The sequence below is a fragment of the Malus sylvestris genome, chromosome 5 (assembly GCF_916048215.2).
Source record: "Malus sylvestris chromosome 5, drMalSylv7.2, whole genome shotgun sequence".
Classification (NCBI taxonomy): domain Eukaryota; kingdom Viridiplantae; phylum Streptophyta; class Magnoliopsida; order Rosales; family Rosaceae; genus Malus; species Malus sylvestris.
The window spans coordinates 30013289-30033534 of record NC_062264.1 but is presented as its reverse complement, the minus strand read 5'-3'; the positions used below and the strand labels follow the sequence as shown (position 1 = coordinate 30033534).

General features: G+C 39.8%; 2 protein-coding genes across 3 annotated transcripts in view; both read left to right on the top strand.

Moving 5' to 3' along the window:
• Nucleotides 1-6304: 6304 nt before the first annotated feature.
• On the top strand, nt 6305-17077 carry LOC126620725 (transcriptional corepressor LEUNIG_HOMOLOG-like). 2 transcript variants are annotated; one of them, XM_050288991.1, is made up of 18 exons: nt 6305-6426; nt 6866-6953; nt 7103-7200; nt 7452-7561; nt 7684-7976; nt 8078-8153; nt 8270-8381; nt 8483-8532; nt 8628-8873; nt 9331-9402; nt 9655-9873; nt 10132-10273; nt 10359-10468; nt 10809-10958; nt 11149-11304; nt 11401-11517; nt 16343-16540; nt 16687-17077. In XM_050288991.1, the coding sequence occupies exons 2-18, from the start codon at nt 6922-6924 to the stop codon at nt 16828-16830; spliced, it is 2325 nt and encodes a 774-aa protein (XP_050144948.1). In that variant the 5' UTR covers nt 6305-6426; nt 6866-6921; the 3' UTR covers nt 16831-17077. The 2 variants fall into 2 exon arrangements, with proteins under 2 accessions (XP_050144948.1, XP_050144949.1); XM_050288992.1 differs by having other exon boundaries at nt 6308-6426; nt 6915-6953.
• LOC126622759 (transcriptional corepressor LEUNIG_HOMOLOG-like) overlaps nt 8736-20246 on the top strand; it is a gene marked incomplete at its 3' end in the record, with an annotated part of 47012 nt that continues 35501 nt past the window's right edge. Inside the window, exon 1 of the mRNA XM_050291488.1 lies at nt 8736-8820. The remainder of the gene's footprint in view (nt 8821-20246) is intronic.

Sequence of the window (20246 nt, the reverse complement as noted above, 5' to 3'; positions counted from 1 at the left end):
AAACACATGAAGTTTACTGTTCCATCATCTAATGGTTGTTGACAAGAGTAAAAGAACAGTACCGGTTATTATTTCCTATAAATGTCGACCTTCACCCTCCATGGCAAGGCAGACATACATAACCTCCTTCATCTCCGAGAATGCCTTTCAAACAAACCCTCTCGAGTCACTCAGTGTTCCTTATTCCTTGGGGTATCTCTGCAAACAACCCATTCAAAGCAAAAGTATTTCATATCATGAAGGTTGAAAGCAATAGTATCTCATATCATGCTTTCTCCCTGTCCTTCTCCTTGTCTTTGTTTTACGACAAGGAGAAAGAGAGCAATCAGCCAGCACTTGGTATTAATCTTCTGATCTGGAGCCGACTGCTTGGAACCCCTTCCTAATTGCTTACCTAGCCTTGCTCTCGAGTACTCATCTTCATCATCTTGTGCTTCCTCTTCGTCTACCACATCTGCCTGGGGAACAGATAAGGGAAGTGAAAATGATACCTCGAAGCATGTGGAGACAATTTGCCAATTCATCCTCAGCTAGGGACAAGGAGAAAGAAAGCAAGAGGTGGGCACTTGGAAAGATTGAAGAAAGAAACAAACCAATACCTCTACCTCGTGTCTGCCCGCCGTGTAGAAGAAACAAGCAAAGAAGAATGCAGACTGCACAATTCAGAGTTCCTTGGTTTCAAATCAGACTCTGAGATTCGCCTACACAAATTGGTGTGTTCTTTCCTTTTCTTTATGTGTCTTTATTTCATTTTATATTTCTTTCCTTCCATTTTTATGTCTTATTGTTCAAAAATTCATTTCATTATCATTGGGGACAATGCTATAATTAAGTTTGGGGGTGGAAATATATTTCGTTAGTTTATTTCACTACTTAAAAAAAAAAACTAAAAAAAAAAGTTTTTATTGTTGTTTGTAGCTACTTCTCAATTTAATGATGAGATTTGATCTTAATTTCCTTCTTACTTTCAAGAAGTCTAAGTTCGTTTCGTTGTCTTTGTGTTAACTGTGATTTCCAGAAATCAACTTGAAAAATAAATGTGCCTAGTCTTGTCAATGTGAAACTTGAGCATGATTTAGCGTTTCATATGTGAATCATGTGAGATTATGTAAACCTTGTGAGTTTTTGAGCCTATACATGATTGAACCATTATACATCAATCTCATTCCTTCTTGTGCGTGTGATCTCACTGTACATATATCTCTAGAACTTGCTTTATACTACTCGATTCATTAATCAATTCATGTAATAACTTGGAAGTGATATAGGCCATCTTTGGATAGTTTGAGCCTTTCATGCCTACCTTATATGCTATGTTTATCTGTAGTAGCCCATTGAGCCTTTAACTAAGCCATTTCTTTGTTAGCCACATCTCTTTACCTTGCTCCAATATTGGAGTTAAGCCCATACACAAAAATCAATTCCTTATTGTTTTGAGAAAGTATTACATGGGTTGTGCTTTTTGGGGTTTCATTTATGTAGAAAGATGGATGGAGCATGTGTATTACAATGAAATGTGAATTTGATGGGTGATGTAGCTTTTGCATATTTGTTTCTTTCAATTGAAAAAAAAAAACGAAATATATGAAAATTGGACAGTGTTGATTTGTTGAAAATGTGTCGGTAGAGTATAAATTTCCTTTTGAAGTTAAATTTGGGGAGTAACAGGTGCTTGAGGTTTTATTATTTTGCTTTCAATTTGAGGTGGTGTGATATTGAGATGTTGGAAAACTACCAAAGTGTACTTTCTCAAAATTTTTTGATTTCCATATCATTTCTTTCATTAGCCTATCACCTTTAGCCCCATTACAACCGTAATAAAGTCCTATTGATCCAAGGTATTACTTAAATATTGATAAGCGAGTTAGGTGGACAAGCAAGTATATGGCGGCATGTACAATGAGATCACTTGAGTGAAACACATTAACCAAAACTTATGAGTGAATGAGCGTATGTTGTGTAAGAAACTCACATGTTTGCATATGATGATTTAAAGGAGCTTGGAATTGCATTGACATGGCTAGCTCACACATGGCTTTTCAACGTTTTGTTTGAAGGAAATTTGGTTAACTATTGGATGATGTTTTGAGCTCTTGTTACTTACTTCTTGGTTGTTTGTTTCATGATTAGCACTTATCTCTGAAATCGAAATTTAGAAGTTGGCTACTAAGTTGTTGAGTCTAGTTTTAGTTGAGTGGTTTTGTTTTGTGTTTTGTTTTGCTAGAGGACTAGCAAAAATGTAAGTTTGGGGGTATTTGATCACTCATATATTTCATGCATTTATACCATCAATTTCTAAAGTCATTGTGATGTTTTTGTGTTAAAATTGTGGCATTTTACCTTACCTTGTGTTAATGTACAGTTAATTTTGTTTTAGGATCAATTTCAAGCAAAATGGAATAAAGAAAATAGAAAAAACAAATAAAAGAACTAGAAGGTGGAGCACTAGGAAGTGTGAATTGAAATGGCTGCCTTTTGTTAAAGGAAAAGACACGGCATAAAGAAGTAGACAGAGAGGATGGCACACGGGACAGAAAGAATAAAAGAAAAGAAAGCAGGGAGAGTGGATTGACAGAAGGATAGCACAGCAGCAAGGAAAAAGGGGAAATAATACACGGCAAAGAAGTGGGGAAGACACGGACAGAAAAAGCAGAGAAAGGAAAACAGAAAATAAAGAAGTGGGAGGACACGGACTGAGTGGAAGAATAAAAGAGAGGACAAACTGACGTGAGAAGCAGAGAGAGATGAGAGACTGACAGAGAGCAGGCAGAGACTGACGGACAGAAGCAGAGGGCGCAGAAGGAGAGAAGAAGAGGCTTCACTCTATTTTTCTTGGTTTTATCTTCTCAAACCCATGTTTTACTTTTGGTTTAATTTGAGAATTATGTGTAACTAAATTTTAAGTAGTTAGGGGCTGTTTTGAAGCCCCGAATATGATTGTAATTTTGTTGTGATATTTTGTTTGAATGACTTTTATGAAAGGATGAAAATTGTTTCACTACTTATGTCATTGATAAATTCTTTATGTGTTTCTATGGATGCATACATAGTGAGCATATCTAGGATTTTAATGCTATGAATATATGTTTACCTGCCCTTGTTGAATGAGGACCTACATATGTTCTAGAGTAGCACTTGTTAATTGTGGTTAACATGTGAACCGATTTCTAGGATAAGTAAGACAACGCCAGTACTTACGATGTCTTGTGATGACTCAAACTCTTTTTATTCTTAATGATTTCTACTTGTTAAATCTATGAACACGCCATTCTAGATTGCATGTTAGGGACTAAGTTAAGTTGAAAACGTCATTCTCTTAACATACTACGTAAGAAAAAGTAATAGGTTGAGTTCTAACAGTGAGCCAACTTGAGCATCTTCATCCGGAAATAAAAGGGATTTGAATGAAACATAACATGCTTGCATGATTATTTGGTGGTGGATAGCATTTCCCCTAACTCGTTTTCTTAACTTGTGAATTAAAATCTATTGGTATTATTTAAAACTTGTTGAGGTCCTGTTTTGTCCGATTTAATTTAAATAGCTAATCAACTCCAAAAATCCCAAAAATTTGTGTGAGCATAGCTTGGTGTGTCTAGTTTATGTGTATAAAATTTCGTTGCATTTGGATAAGTGTAAGTTAGTCTCATAATTATTGTTCGGTGGCTGATCAATGGAGACAGCCACCCTGTTTTTGTGACATTTTAAGTATTTGGATAAAACAATCTTCTGCGGGAAAGACCCTTATTTTCATATGCTACAATCGAAAAATTTTAGTGTTAATAAGGAAAATTAATAGGATATTTGTGTGCTACTTTGTGGTGTGCTTTTAATCCTACCAGAAACCCTCGGAAACATGAGAACCAAAAACCCCCGAAGAGGTGCACAGTGACTCCGTCGTAATCGCGGGGGTTTCAGTAAGTTTTAAGGTTCTAGGAAGCTTTAGGATGTCTTCACGAAGCTCGGGGAAGGAAGTTGGAGTGTTTTGGACGTCGGGAAGTCCCAGTTTGCGAGTTTCAAGTTTTGGCCGGATTATCGAGGTTTCTTCAGCGAGATTTCGTGGATTTTAGGGCTTAAAATTGGTAAGGTTTTGTTCTACTTGTTGTAAGCTTCATTTTGGTACAAATTTCATCGAATTTGGTTAAGTTTTGGATGAGATATGAAGTTTAGAATTTTTTTCCAGTTTCCGGCAACGGCAACGGCAATGGCAACGGCGACGGCGACGGAATCCGGTGACTCGCCGGAGAAAAAGATGAATATTCCGTTAACTTTGACGAAATATTCCTAACGGCGATTAACGGCGTCAGGTATTATTAACGGTATATGCTTATATTTAATGGAATATTCCCTAACGTTGTTAGGGAATCCATTTAGTGTGCCAGGCACGTGGGCCGCGTGTCTGGCCTTGCCTTAGCCGAGGCGTGAGGGCGCGTGGGGTCATGAAATAGTTTTTCTAAAAATATGGGGATGTTCCTGAGGTTGAGTAGGTCATGGTGGTATATTCAAATACCCCATTTGAGCAATGTATGAGAAGTTATTAGCTAGTTTCGTTTATGTGCTTTAAATTAACATTTATATAGTTGTTTTCACATTAGGTGAGACCTATCCTGATGATGAGTGTCATTTATCGAGGCTCGGGGGCTATGACCTTTCGACATATCAGTGAGTGGATTTTTGGTTTTCCGTATATACTTATATACTTGAGATTTTCCCATAAAATGAATTTGAATGATTATACGTTTTGAAATGCCATGCAAAGTATCTGCCTATGTGAGATGTGTTGAGAGCTCATAAACCTGCACTCTGGTGTTAGTGTTCCCGCCCAGAGTTAAGGCACAATCCTTCACGTGATGTTCACCTCCCGCATCATATGCTCACCTTGGATCCAAGTTAGGTGCACATGCTTGTCGTACATGCCATTATAGATGATTCCGACTCGTAGGTGACCCGTGATCATTCGCACAGTCTTCACGTGATCATAGCACTAGAGCATATTTATTTTACACCTAGTCTTGTCGTACATACCACTTTAGGTGGTTCCAACTCGTGTACAGGATTTGATATGATTGAGATTGGTTATAAGCTGTAGACTCAGCCGTGCAGGTCACGTTAGGTGGATCCGGCTGATATGATATCTGACATTGAAATATTTGAATTGGATTACTTATAGTATTTCTTTGAGATAATTTGGCATGGTATAATTCTATGGATTTTCATCCTGAGCATGATTTCTGATATAGCATATATTATATTTTTCTGGGAAATTATATAGGTTTTACGGCGAGAGGTTAGAACTTTTGAGAAATGAAATGATTTTGAAAAGCTTTGTTTTTGCCCACTCACACTTTCTGTTTTGCGCCCCTCCAAGTTTTAGGTAGAAGTGCTTTGGTGGCTCACGGAGATTTCGACAGTGGTTCTGACAGAACATCATAAATGTAGGATCACCTTTGGGTGTTGTATAATTAGTACTTGTCCTGCTTAACTGCACTTAGGTTATTTATGCTTTGGTTGAGTATTTCACACTTAATCTCGCACTAGCACGTTATCTTAGCTAGTACTGTTGTCAGATTGGTTTTTATTCATTCGTATTTCTCTATATCATTATTGCTTCCGCACTGTGCACATGGTTACATCACTCTCATGTGACGGCCAGCACACCTTGATTTAGGTCGGGGTGTGTCACAAATGGTATGCGAGATTATTATTTTTAAATATCTAAAATTATTCAGAGTAGGAATAAAATAGAATACAACCTAATAAAACTCATCGCCCTACTATAATCCTGTCATAAAATCAACTAAACACTTCCACTCAACTTATGTTGTTATAGAGCCTTGTTCATCAAATTGACATTCAAGCACCACCAATCACATTGTTAATCAAATTAAAGTGAGATTATATTTTTAAATTTTGAGATTAAAGTGAGATCTATTATATGTTCCAAAAAAGATTAATGGATGTGTGTGGCACAAAATAGTTTCATGTCTTTAAGGAAGGAAATTGTTATTACCACTTTAAAAATCTCATTTTACAGTGTATTTTTCTTTCTAATTATTGAAAATTTGAAGTCCAAAATGAAATTTTTAGAGTACCAATAAGAATTCTCTTAAAAAATTGTTAACCCGTATTATCACCGGTGGGTCCCACAACCGAGCAAAACCCAAAAGGCCGATGTCGAAATTCCGAACCAAAATCAGAACCTCATCCTACAGACATTAAACTCCGTTGATACTCCGAGGCTAGCTTCGGCTCCGAACCTAAAAACCAGCCTCTGTTATATCTTCATTCGACGATTCCTTCTCCGCTTCTCTTTTCACTGTTATAAATCTAGAACGTCCCTCTCCCTACTTCAGTTACAATCTAAGAACAAGAGTCCATTAGTTTTCTCGGGAAAATTATCCACACTGTTTGAACTCGATTGAGCATGTAAGTTCTCGGATCACTCTAGCTGCGCGAAATTTCAATTTGTTTGGAGGATTTGAAATTTCAGTTTGTTTCTGTTTTTGTTTCTCAGTTTTGGTTGATTCACTGGTGTGGTTTTTCAGCTGAATTCTGATGGGAATTGTTAGAATTCTGTGATTTTTTTTTCGGTTTTTGAGTTTTTGCTCTGTTTGGTTGCTCGGAAAATCCAGGACGATGGAGGGAGAAGATTTGTGAAGTTGAGCATTATCTAGTTTTGTATTAGTGACTTAAAAAAGTTCAATGTAATTCCTAAAGATGATAATTGAGATAATGATTGTGAACTACTCATAGTAACGGTTGAATTCCCATTTTTTTTAGTGAAATTAAATTAAATTTCTTTGTTAATTTAGTTGAATTTACTTTGATGAGGGAGTCTCAAGCTGTCGGTGATGTATAATTGCAGAAAAAAACAGTGACATTACTGGTGATTTCTTTGTTTGCACTTAATAAAGGTAAAACATGGCGCAGAGTAATTGGGAAGCCGATAAGATGTAAGTTTTTGGTTTGATCATTTTTCCTTTCAATCTGCATGTAATTTCTATATCGGTATTTTTGTTGTTGATTTGTTTTATTGCCGTGAATTGATCGTCGGATCGATATTTATTGTTCACCCTACTGTTGATTTTGCTGTCTGCTGCAGGCTTGATGTTTATATTCATGACTATTTGTTGAAAAGAAAATTGCTTGCTTCCGCAAATGCGTTTATGACGGAAGGGAAGGTTGCTACAGATCCAGTAGGTAATGTTGCCAACTTTTAATTCATTCTCAACTCGCTTACTGATTGTGTTATTTAGAAAATTCTGCTTAGCATGCATTTGCACAACAACATTTTGTAATTGTTGTGTATGCCCAGATTCGTTCACTGGATGACATGTTTTGATGGTTTGCTTGTTTTTTGTTTTTTTAAAAGATTTTGTTGCGAATATTTTACAGTATATATGTTGAGTAATTTTCTGGAGAGTAAACCTGTTTTAGACTTGAATATGCAGCAATTGATGCACCAGGAGGATTTCTCTTTGAATGGTGGTCTGTCTTTTGGGACATATTCATTGCAAGGACAAATGAGAAGCATTCAGAGGCTGCTGCAGCTTACATTGAGGTTCCTTCATTTTGTTATATTTGGATTTTGTTATTTTAGAAATATCCTTTCAGGAAAAAAGAAATTTGTTGTTTGGAAATTTTTATTGCTTTCCTTCATTAGTATGTTTTCATGGCATGAAGGCACAGCAAATTAAGGCAAGGGAGCAACAGCAGATACAATTGCAGCAGCTACAGCTATTGCAGCAGCGCAGTGCTCAGTTACAGCGTAGGGATCCAAGTCATCCTGCTGTTGGTAGTGCTATAAATGCTATAAACTCTGAGGGTGTTATGGGGCAACCATCGGCCAGTGTGCTAGCCATGAAAATGTATGAAGATCGTATGAAACACCCTCACTCAATGGATTCAGAGGCTTCCCCTGCGCTTATTGATGCCAGTAGGATGGCCCTGCTCAAATCAGCTGCAAATCCACAAGGGTAACTTCTCCTTAGTTTTTGCATGTATTTGAGCTTTATTTTCATTCATTTCTTTCCTGGCCAGAATGGGTCATTCATCTGTTTGGTTCTTGTTGATTCAGCCAGTTGGTACAAGGCAATTCTGGGAACATGCCAGGTGCTTTGCAGCAAATCCAAGCACGAATTCCTTTAACCACTGTAACTACTCATTACCTTTACTATTCGTTCTTTTTTTTGTTCAAATATATTAGTTTCTTTGTCTCTTCTTTTCTAGCATACTGAGCAATTATTATGTGGACTTGTGGAGATTGTAGGACATCAAAAGCGAAGTTAGCTTAGGTGCAACTCAGAAAAGTTTGCCTATGGATCCTTCATCAATTTATGGACAAGCCATTTTACAGTCAAAATCTGGACTAAGCAGTGCAGGTGACAACACTTGACGTTATCATTGTTAGATACAGCCCCACAGTTAAATATGATAATTATGCTCAGAAATTTCACATGTGAATGCTTCTTTCTTCCTTCAGGATTGAATCAAGGTATTACAGGTCTTCCTTTGAAGGGTTGGCCTCTAACTGTAAGTTATATATGGCTTTCTCTTCTTGGTTGTTTCTTCTATCTAGTGTGGATTTAACTCTTTGTTGCAAAACTACTCCATAAACCATAATACAGGGAATCGACCAGTTACGACCGAATTTGGGTGTACAAATGCAGAAGCCAAATCTTCAGACCCAAAATCAGTTCCTTTTGGCACCTCAACAACAGCAAGTTTTGGCACAAGGTAATTCCACAAGTTACGGAGATATGGATCCTCGCAGATTTTCTGGACTGCCTAGGGGTGGCTTGAATGCAAAAGATGGTCAATCTACCAGAAATGATGGATCAATGTCCTCTCCAGTTTTATCGAGTTCACCAAAGGTAACCTTTCTGATGTATCTGTTAGGGACACACTTAGACAGAAAGAGTTGAAAATTTGTTATTACACTGTTGTGCACAAATATGATAGTCTTTACCTTCCTAACTTTTGCATGTGGCGTTTTTATTCAACAATGATTAAGAAAAGTATTCTAAATTTGGCATGCTATACTTGCCCAAGAATAATGAAACTTCCGGGACTTAAAGTAGGGCATACATGACCCCTTTGTGAATGTTGGGGTCCTATAGTTTAAGATGCTGTTAAATCTATTGCCGTAAATGCTTCTGCTCTATTTTCTGCAAATTTTGTCCTTTCGACTTTTAATGAGTTTCACTGGTTTGATCAATCATTATTTCATGTGATTTCTGACTTTGTCTGTTGACATTTATTGTTTCCAAAAAATTTGATCTTTGAAAGGTGCAATTTTCTTTATTTGAGGCTTTTGTTGGTGTTCAACAGATAAAAATGGCTCAGATGCAGCACCCTTCCTCTCAACAACATGAACAATTGCCACAACAGCAACTACAACAGGTTGTGCATAGTTATGCAGACTTAAACTTTGTACTCTTTCTGTATGTCCTTGGTTAGGGATCCAAGTCTGGGCAAGGATAGCGTTGCTATCTCTTCTTTACTAGTGAGCTGATTACGAAATATTAGCTGTTTAAGAGAACCAAATTTTAGACAACACTGATATGATTTCTGCTACAATTATATGCCTTTTGAATTAGGGCCTGAAGAAGTTTTGGATAAGCTGATATACATCTATTGATGTTTTTTCTGCAGAAAAACAGAAAGAGGAAACAACACTCTTCCTCTGGACCTGCCAACAGCACCGGCACAGGAAACACTGTTGGCCCTTCACCCAGTTCGCCAGCATCAACTCACACACCTGGTGATGGAATTAACACAGCCAATAGTATGCAGCAAGTCAACAGTATGCCAAAAAGCTTGATGACGTATGGTCCAGAAGGAACAGGACTTCCGTCATCTTCCAATTTACTGGTATGCTGAGTTGCTGACTTTAAATGTAGATGTGAAGAGTACTTGAGCTGCCAATTTAATTATAAGTTTTCTCAAGGTTTCCAAAAAAAATTTATGCTGTCTGTAAACAATGCCAAAAGGCTTGGTTCTATAGTTGGGGAATCACTATTATGATTGCGTTTTGAGTATCAAATTTCTTTGATATTTTATGGGTGCGGAAACGGAGAAGGTAGAAAAGCCAGAGCGACTCTTCTGCTAATAGCATTGTATTTTGTGCAGGATGATATTGAACGATTTGGAGATGTTGGTTCTTTAGAAGACAATGTGGAATCATTTTTGTCTAATGATGGGGGAGACAGGAGGGATCTGTATGGGACATTAAAGCAGAGTCCTAAACAGCACCAAAAAGATTCTTCTAAAGGTAACTTGAGGTTTACACATTGTATTCAGAGAGTTGCTCAAGTTTCTTCACTGTACCTAAGCTGTGGCCGCAATGTCCAATTCAGGTTTTACATTTGGTGAAGTTGGCTGCATACGGACCAGAACCAGCAAAGTTACTTGCTGTCACTTCTCTTCAGATGGGAAGTTGCTGGCTAGTGCTGGACATGACAAAAAGGTATGTACATGGTATAAGAAGACATTCAAATTATATGTATACATATATACACACACACACACACACACACACATGCATATCGTTGGCACGAAAAGTATTATCTACTGGATTTGACAGTTTTTATAAGTTTCAACGTCAAAAAGTCTGTTCTACACGAGTGTGTTCGCTCGCACATGTTTTAAATTTTAATGAATGGAGAGGTCATAAGCTAAAAGTGGTAAATAGATACTGCTGGGTCAGTTAATATAACGATTTAAATGCATGTAATGAAGATGCATGATTGAGATTGGAGGCTTGAAGGAATGAGAACAATTAACATTTGTCATATCATATGCACCAGGTTGTCCTCTGGAACATGGATACTCTGCAGACAGAGAGCACTCCCGAAGAACACAAGTTAGTTATCACAGATGTTCGGTTTAGACCAAATTCATCTCAGCTGGCAACAGCTTCAGTTGACAAATCTATACGATTGTGGGATGCAGCCAATGTAATTGTCTTTACTCTCTTTTATGTATGGTCTGAGCTGACAAGGGTGTACCTCAAGATGTTAATAATTTAAGATTTTTTCTTATTCTCTTGTTACTTAGTCGTTAGAAACCTTATTTTACAGACTACATAGTTTGTGTGTGCATTTTCATCGTACTAGCGTTGTTGACTTATTAATCTTATTGTGGCAGCCAAACTATTGTTTACGTGCATATACGGGGCACAACTCACCTATCATGTCCCTTGACTTCCACCCTAAGAAGACTGATTTATTTTGTTTCTGTGATCATGACAATGAAATTCGGTACTGGAATATTAACTCATTCTCTTGTACTCGTAGTTCAAAGGTTTGTAATCTTCTGTTCTTTCCTTCCAAGTTAAGGGTTTTTTTATTTGTACGAAAGCTATAGTCACCCTAAAATTGTCTTTAACATTTGGGGCAGGGAGGTACTGCACAAGTGAGGTTTCAGCCAAGAACTGGACAACTGCTGGCAGCAGCCTCAGATAAAATGGTATCCATCTTTGATGTTGAAACTGACAGGCAAACGCACTCGTTCCAGGTACCATGTCTGTAAATGTGGGATTGACTAACTGAGATCCTGATTAATATTAATCTTTTGCTTTGGGTTATTTATTGATATCCCCGATAAGCTACAAATATGTACATATACATGAGTCAAAATAAACAAACAAGATGGAGCCTTCATAAAGGTTGCTTAGGAGAAGTCTCAGCAGTCGGTAGAGCCCCAGAAAGAGAAGGCATCGAAGGGGGATCATTCGGAGCCTCAGTATTGGACAGAACCCTAGAAGGAGGAGGCATCAGAGGTTGATCATTTGGAGCTTCATTACGCGGTACAGCCCCAGAAGACGAAGGCAATAAATGCCTTTGGAACAAACCCACAAATCTCTGATGATCAAGTAAAACCTGACCATCAGTTTCCTTCATCTGGTCAAGCTTCCTCTTCATGTTTGTAGCATAGTCATGTGCGAGTCGGTGCAACTGTTTATTCTCATGCTTGAGCCCTCTAATCTCCTGTTTGAGACTTATCACTTCGGCCGCCAATGATTCAACTTGGCGGGTTCGAGCAAATAGGCGTTGGGCCATATTAGACACAGAACCTGCACACTGAACACTGAGAGCCAGCGAATCCTTAACAGCTAACTCATCAGACCGTTTAGAAAGTAGTCTGTTATCTTTGGGAGTGAGAAGGTTCCTGGCCACCACCGCAGCGGTCATATCATTCTTCATCACGGAATCCCCAATGGTAAGAGGACCAGTAGGGGAGACGAAGGATGGGCGCCATATGTTGTCTGGAGAAGGCGGGACTGCCTCTTCAACAAGGTTCAAGTCAAAACGACGGTCGGAGGGACCAGACATTTTCAAAGGTGTTGAAGAGAGAAGAAGTCGGACAAATCAAGATCTTAGAAGTGCAAGAATGGAGCTTCTACTGGTGGAGATTCAAGTGTGCTTTGGAACTTAATGCTAGCCCCTATAAAAAGCTGCACTCGACGGAGCTTCAGACATCGAAGAGGCGCCTGCTCAGAAATCGAAGAGGCGTTTGCTTTCTCAAAAGCTGGGCTGCTTAGAGACCACGAGGGTGATCTCATAAATCGAAGAGGTGTTAGCTTTCTCAAAAGTTGGGCTGCTCAAAGACCATGAAAGCCGATCTCAGAAATCGAAGAGGCGCTCGCTTTCTCAAAAGCTGGGCTTCTCAGAGACCACGAGGGCCGATCTCAGAAATCGAAGAGGCACCTACTTTTCCAGCCTTGTCAGCACCTGTCACACGCACACTCAGCTTTGCGGAAATTATGGGTATTCTATCGAAGACTTCTGGGGAAGTAGAAAACACATGAATCTTACTGTCCAATCATCCACTTCCCACACGCAACAATAGCTCATGGGTACCACAGATAACTTTGCCAAAGTTCTCTGCCAAAGTTGAGCACGTGAAGCTTGCAGCTCCCACTACATCGCTCTGACCAAGAAGGGTAAAAGAATAGCAAAGAAACAGCACTAACAAAGTGTAGACCCATAAATTTTGAAGGTCTAGCTACCATATTATTACCCACAAGGGTAAAGGAACAGTACCGCTGCTGGATAATTGGAAAGTCCCTGTGTGTCAACCTCTGTGCCTTGTGGCAAGGTAGACTAGCAAACATGCCCAACCTTTACTCACATTTTCGAGAAAACACTCCCAATAAGATTGCTTGCTCCAAAATCGAAGAGGCACCGTCCTCCGAATCTCGAGAGCCAGACTCCCAACATGACTACTTTCTCAAAAATCGAAGAGAGGGTAAATGAACAGTACCATTGCTGGATAATTGGAAAGTCCCTGTATGTCAACCTCTGTGCTTCGTGGCAAGGTAGACTAGCAAACATGCCCAACCTTTACTCACATTCGAGAAAACACTTCCAACAAGATTGCTTGCTCCAAAATCGAAGAGGCACCGCCCTCCGAATCTCGAGAGCCAGACTCCCAACATGATTACTTTCTCAAAAATCGAAGAGACACTGCTCCCCGAATCTCGAAAGCCAGACCCCCAGCATGATTGCTTTCTCCAAAATCGAAGAGGCATCGTTCTCCGAATCAATCGAAGAGGCGCTCGCTTTCTCAAAAGCTGGGCTGCTCAGAGATCACGAGGGCCGATCTCAGAAATCGAAGAGGCACCTACTTTTCTAGCCTTGTCAGCACCTGTCACACGCACACTCAGCTTTGCGGAAATTATGGGCATTCTGTCGAAGACTTCTGGTGAAGTCGAAAACACATGAATCTTACTGTTCAATCACCCACTTCCCACACGCAACAATAGCTCATGGGTACCACAGATAACTTTGCCAAAGTCTCTGCCAAAGTTGAGCACGTGAAGCTTGCAGCTCCCACTATATCGCTCTGACCAAGAAAGGTAAAAGAATAGCAAAGAAACAGCACTAACAAAGTTTAGACACATAAATTTTGAAGGTCTAGCTACCATATTATTACCCACAAGGGTAAAGGAACAGTACCACTGCTGGATAATTGGAAAGTCCCTGTGTGTCAACCTCCGTGCTTCGTGGCAAGGTAGACTAGCAAACATGCCGAACCTTTACTCACATCCGAGAAAACACTCCCAATAAGATTGCTTACTCCAAAATCGAAGAGGCACCGCCCTCCGAATCTCGAGAGCCAGACTCTCAACATGATTACTTTCTCAAAAATCGAAGAGACACTGCTCCCCGAATCTCGAGAGCCAGACCCCCAGCATGATTGCTTTCTCAAAAATCGAAGAAGCATCGTTCTCCGAATCTCGAGAGCCAGATACCACATGCCACTTTTTCAAAGTGCTCTGACAGAGTTAAAACATGTGAAGCTGGCAGCTCCCACTACCGTGCTATGACTAAGCAGGGTAAAGGAATAGCATTACTACTTGTTGTTAGGGAGACTCCTATATATGTCGACCTCCATCCCCAACGAACAGGCAGACCTGCAAAAATGCTTAACCCTTCCTCATATCTGAGAGGGCACTCCCAACGAAGCCTTTCGAAATATTCAGCTTTCTTTCCCCCTGATAATACCTCTGCAAACAAGCTATACTAGAGCAAGAATATCTCATATCATCAGGGTTAAAAGCAAGAGTATCCCATATCATGCTTTTTCCCTGTCTTTTCCTTTGGCCTTGTTTTTACCTGCAAGACAAGGAGAAAGAGAGCAATCAGTCAGCACTTGAAATCAAGCTCCCAATCAGGAACTGACTGCCTGGAACCCCCTTACCTGATTACTTACCTGGCATTGCTCTCGAGTACTCATCTTCAACATCTTATGTTTCCAGGGAAGATACCGCATCTGCTTGAGGAACAGATAGGGCAAGTGCGAAGGATACAAGGAAGCATGTGGAGACAAGCGTAACAGCACACGTGCCTATACATCAATTACTCTGTCAAAAGCAAAAGTATCCCATATCAGCACGGTCGAACGTACTCTAGATTTGATGGACTTGTTTTGACCCTCAAATTCTTCAGTCGGCCTTATACTCTGGAGGAAACCAGAAAACCCTCAAGCTCAGTTCAAGAATAAGCCTGTGGAAAGCTACTTCTTCAAAAGCAAAAGTATCCCATATCATCTCTTCTCATTTTTCTTCTCTTTATCCTTCATGCTGCTGCAAGATAGGGAGAAGGTGAACAATCAGCCGGAGCTCTGATTGCTTACCTTGTCTGTCACCTCTTTCAGCAGATCCCCTAGCTCGGCGACTTGGGGGACTCCTACTACATGGTTTGTATCGCGCTTGACCAAGCCTGAAACTACAAGTAAGCTTCAAGTGAAATTGATACATTACCTTGTGCATCTCCACCAATTAAAGATACCACCCCTGGATGGAGGAAGAGTACTTCCAGAGAAGCTGCCACATCTACCTATGAGACAGATAAGGCAAGTCAAGATGATACCACACTCCGATACTTAGAAGTTTCGTGATTACGAGATCATTCTCCCACAATATTTCCTAATGTCATTTGTACTCTAATGTCATTTGTACTAAATCATTCACTTATACTCACTAAAGGAGAGCTTAAACCTATGTACTTGTGTAAACCCTTCACAATTAATGAGAACTCTTATATTCCGTGGACGTAGCCAATCTGGGTGAACCACGTACATCTTGTGTTTGCTTTCCTATCTCTATCCATTTATATACTTATCCACACTAATGACCGGAGCAATCTAGCGAAGATCACAAAAAGCGACCGTTTTCGTTACCTAGGATCTATCTTGCAAGAGAACGGAGAATTAGATGGAGATCTCAACTATAGAATACGAGCTGGATGGATGAAGTGTAAGAGTGCATCCGGCGTGTTGTGTGACCGTCGTAGGCCACTGAAGCTCAAGGGAAAATTTTATAGGACGGCAATAAGGCCAGCGATGTTGTATGGCACAGAATGTTGGGCGGTGAAACATCAACACGTACACAAAATGGGTGTAGCGGAGATGAGGATGCTTCGTGGGATGTGTGGGCACACGAGAAAGGATAAGATTGAGAATGAGGATATCCGAGGTAAAGTAGGAGTAGCCGAAATTGAAGGAAAGATGAGAGAAAATCGGTTCCGGTGATTTGGACATGTGCAAAGAAGGCCGACTGACGCTCCGGTTCGAAGATGTGACTACGGGACAGAGGTTCAGGGCCGAAGGGGTAGAGGAAGACCTAGGAAAACTTTGGAAGAGACTCTAAGAAAAGGCTTAGAGTACTTGGATCTAACGGAGGACATGACACAAAACCGAGCGCAATGGCGTTCTAGGATTCATATAGCCGACCCCACTTAGTGGGAAAAGGCTTTGTTGTTGTTGTTGTTGTTGTTTGGGGACAAGTGATTAGGTATTAAGAGTTGTATAATTAAATCATCGTTCTCAATCTCAGGGGCACTCTGACATGGTAAACTACATTTGTTGGAATGCAAATGGAGAATATCTGGCATCTGTCAGTCAGAACTTGGTGAAGATTTGGTCAATATCTTCGGGAGAGTGTATTCAGGAGCTCGGCTCTAACGGCAACCAGTTTCATTCGTGTGTTTTTCACCCAAGTTATTCAAATCTCTTGGTCATCGGAGGAAACTCGGTAATTTCTTAACCTCTTCTAGCAATAGCTTCGTAAACAAATAAAGTATTCATAGTAACTGCATTGACCATGGTAACCTATGGTTAGTATGTTGTTACGTAAAAAGGTAACTTATGCTAATAGTCACCTTCATCCTTGTGAGCCAGTCTTTGGAGCTGTGGAACATGGCTGAGAACAAGAGCATGACAGTGGCGGCACACGAGAACATAATCTCAGCTCTGGCTCAGTCACCTGACACTGGAATGGTTGCGTCGGCAAGTCATGACAGCTCCGTCAAGTTATGGAAGTGAATTCAAGCTTAAAATCCTCCGAGAGCGCTTTGGGGCGGAAATCTGGAGGGAGGACTGACTGGCAGATGGAATGTGCAGTGTTTCCAAGTAACAATCTTATATGGTAATGAGATGATCCTAGTTAAACCGCTTGACAAATAATGTAGAATAAGATATTTTTTTCTTTTCTTATCTATGGGTTTAGCTCTTCTGTCTTAATATAATCTTTTAATTTTAGTGTCTAATATAATCTTTTAATTTTAGTTTATATGTTATTAAACATTTTTGTGTGTATTATTTAGGTTGGTTTGTGGTTGTGGTGCTTCTAAAAAAGTAGCTTATAAGAATCTAGAACACCAAATGTGTTTCGTAAAAAATAAAAAAGTTGCTTTTTTTTTAAAGAAATTGTTGTTAATTACAGTAGAAAATCATAGAAAAGCGTAAGCAGAGTCTATCAAGCTTCTAAAAGAACTGTTTTTTTTTTTGTTTTTTCAAAGCATAATGAATAGTGCTAATTTAATGAAATTTTCAGATGATAAGTATAGGAATTATTGTTATAATTAAGCCGACGATTGTATGCTACCCAAACTTGTTAGAGCAGCTCCAGCAGGAGCTTTTGCTCGATGGACAGGCTTCAGCACAGGGCCTGATTGCCCGAGGGAGGAAGTCTAGCGTTGGCTAGCGAGGGAGCTCGAGCAGGCTCGTGGATTCGTGCCGGCCCGAGCGCCTGAGGTGGTTCTGGCGTCAGCTGACGTCAGACACCTTTTTTAATTTTTTTTCTGTCAGGTTCTGGACCAGTGAGGCCGAAAACGAGGAAATTACAGTTGGGTGCGCAGAGGCGGGTGAGGGCGGAGGATATGGAGGTGAGTTATGGCGGGGACATGTGGGGTGCTGATGAGGTGTTTGAAGATGAAATGGCGTCGTGAAGAAGTGCGTCCAGGACAGTGGGCGGGAGGGGGAGTACAGAGGTGGGGTGAGGGAGGAGGTGAGGAGGGTTTGGGGGATGGTGGTGCTGATGAGAGTGAGGGTGAATGCGAGGGTGAAGAAGGTGAAGAAGAAGAGGAGCCACAGGCGGTGGCTTCCGCTGTTTGTGGATTGCTTGGGGGTGGAGGAGGATAAGCCTTGTGTTTGTGGTGGCGTTGTTGGTGGTCTTCATTTCAACAGAGAGAGAGAGAGAGAGAGAGAGTCAGATGCTACTCTTTGCTTTGTCTATTTTTAAATATCTTGGTATTATTTTATAAATAAAAAAAATACTATTATTTTATTGTCTATTGCCAGGGCTATTGAAGTGCATCGGTGAAGATGCAAAAGACGGTTATTGTTCATTAAGGGCAATTACTGTTCACTGGATGGATAACATAGTGTATTGCATGAGGGGAGGATTCCCACGCTGGAACTGCTCTTATCTCTATGATTGATATTCTTGACACGAAACATAAACATAAGACTATCCTTTGAATCTGTGTCGTGTCATACATTGTTGTACCGTAAAAAGAACTTCAATGGTTGTACAACTCCTCTCCTACACGTATGGTCAGTGTACAATATGGCTTCTTTTTTTTCTTTAAATGAAAATAGAAAGTATTTTAAAAATGAAAATAGAAAGTACATAAAGCATCTGGTAATTCCGTGGGTGGTTAATTAAGTTACCGCAAGAATATGTGTATTCGATGTGACATCGAACAGAAAACTCTCTCTCGCGCTCTCTCTGCCTCTCTCTCAACAACCCTAGTGTTTTGCAGCTATCCTCGAGATCCCTACACTGCCTCCAATGGACGAATCCGATCATCAAATGATTCAAATTGCAGACCGCGAAGTACAATCGAAGGAAATCTTGGAGTCCTTACTCTGCTGCGTTTGACACATCTGATCCCGCTCAAGATCGTCACGTGTTGGCCGATACTCACGGAGTGACGCAAGCCATCCTATCATGCTTATGCTAGGAATATGCAATCATCATACATGCAACCTTGCGCTGAATGTAATAATTATAAATGAAATACATATTTTTTTAAACCATGAAATATGAGAATGTATGAACATGTTCAAAGCATAATATTGATCAAGATTACAAGCGAAATGAATGTAATTTAAAATTGCGATTACAATAAAAAAAAAAAGTCCTACACAGAAGGGAGAACTCGAAGCTACCAATACAAGAATGCCATGATGCCAGGGTTGTATACATCAATTCTAAGTCCTCAAAGAAGCGAAAAATAAAAGTGAACCAAAGTTTATAACATAGTAAGTAAAACCACCTTCTTTTTTTTTTTTTTTAACGTACTAACCCCCATTTTTGTTGAATTTTGATATATCCACATCAGAATTATTATATTACGTCATTTGCATGGTATCCCTCTCTCCGTGACTTTCATTTTTCATATGACAAATTAATCCAAAAGTTTTCAATATCAATTTCGGTAAAAAAATCCCAATCGGTGTATCAGTTCTCTCTTCCATTTTTCCCAATCTCAACTTTATATCTCTCTTTTTTTCCTCAAATCAGCAGAAAAATTGAAGGAAACAAATGTAGCCCATAACAGAAAATTAAGCAAAAAGCAAATGGAGTTGTAAGGTTTCTTTTGGGTTTATTGGTTTAATTAGGGTTTAACGGTTTAGGTATAAGGTGAACTGAAAAAATAGGACAAGGAGGAAGACGATCTGAAAAGATGGAATAAATGGAGGGAAGAAAGAGTTCCAGATAATTCAAAGTGTTAAAATTGTGGGATTATTCATTACTGTTTGGATTTCAAAACATGGACATGATTTGAATCTAATGGTGGTGTTGACCCTAAAAACTACCAAGCCTACGTGGCGCGCAAGCCAAGTAATCTATGAGCTAACTAAGTCCTTCGGTTGTGTACGGGGCATGCCAACTCGTTGGCTGAGGAGTAAAATATGTTGATGTTGCATTGGGTGCGCGTCTGACTTCTGTGTCTTGCGATTGCGGCCGAAGAAGGAACTTATCTCGACCTTCGGGTTCTAGAACCTGAAGACAAGGCTGCTAACTTAGCGAAGTTCAATATCAAATTCGGTTTCCAATGTGCCGAATGTAGTAACTCGTAACACCTCACTTTACCGAGAAGGCTGATGAGATGACCTAGACCAACAAGGATTCGAAAATCCTTCTCGACCGAGACTTGGATAGGTAACCAGTCGGCCTCGACGCAATGCTGTTTATGCCAACTGAAGATGCTGCGAGATCGGCTGATTCTACGGCGACAGTGCTGTTTATGCCAACTGAAGATATCATCGGTTGCCTCCACAGTGCTGTTTATCCAAACTGAAGGTGTGTCGGCGAAAAGAGAAAAGAAAAAATCTCAAGGTTGTTGAGAGAATTTGCGCATGACAGTTGTGTGTTGAATTGGAGGGGGTTTTTCCGTTGTCATTGCATCTGTATTTATAATGACTGTATGCTTGCTTGGCATGGCCTGATC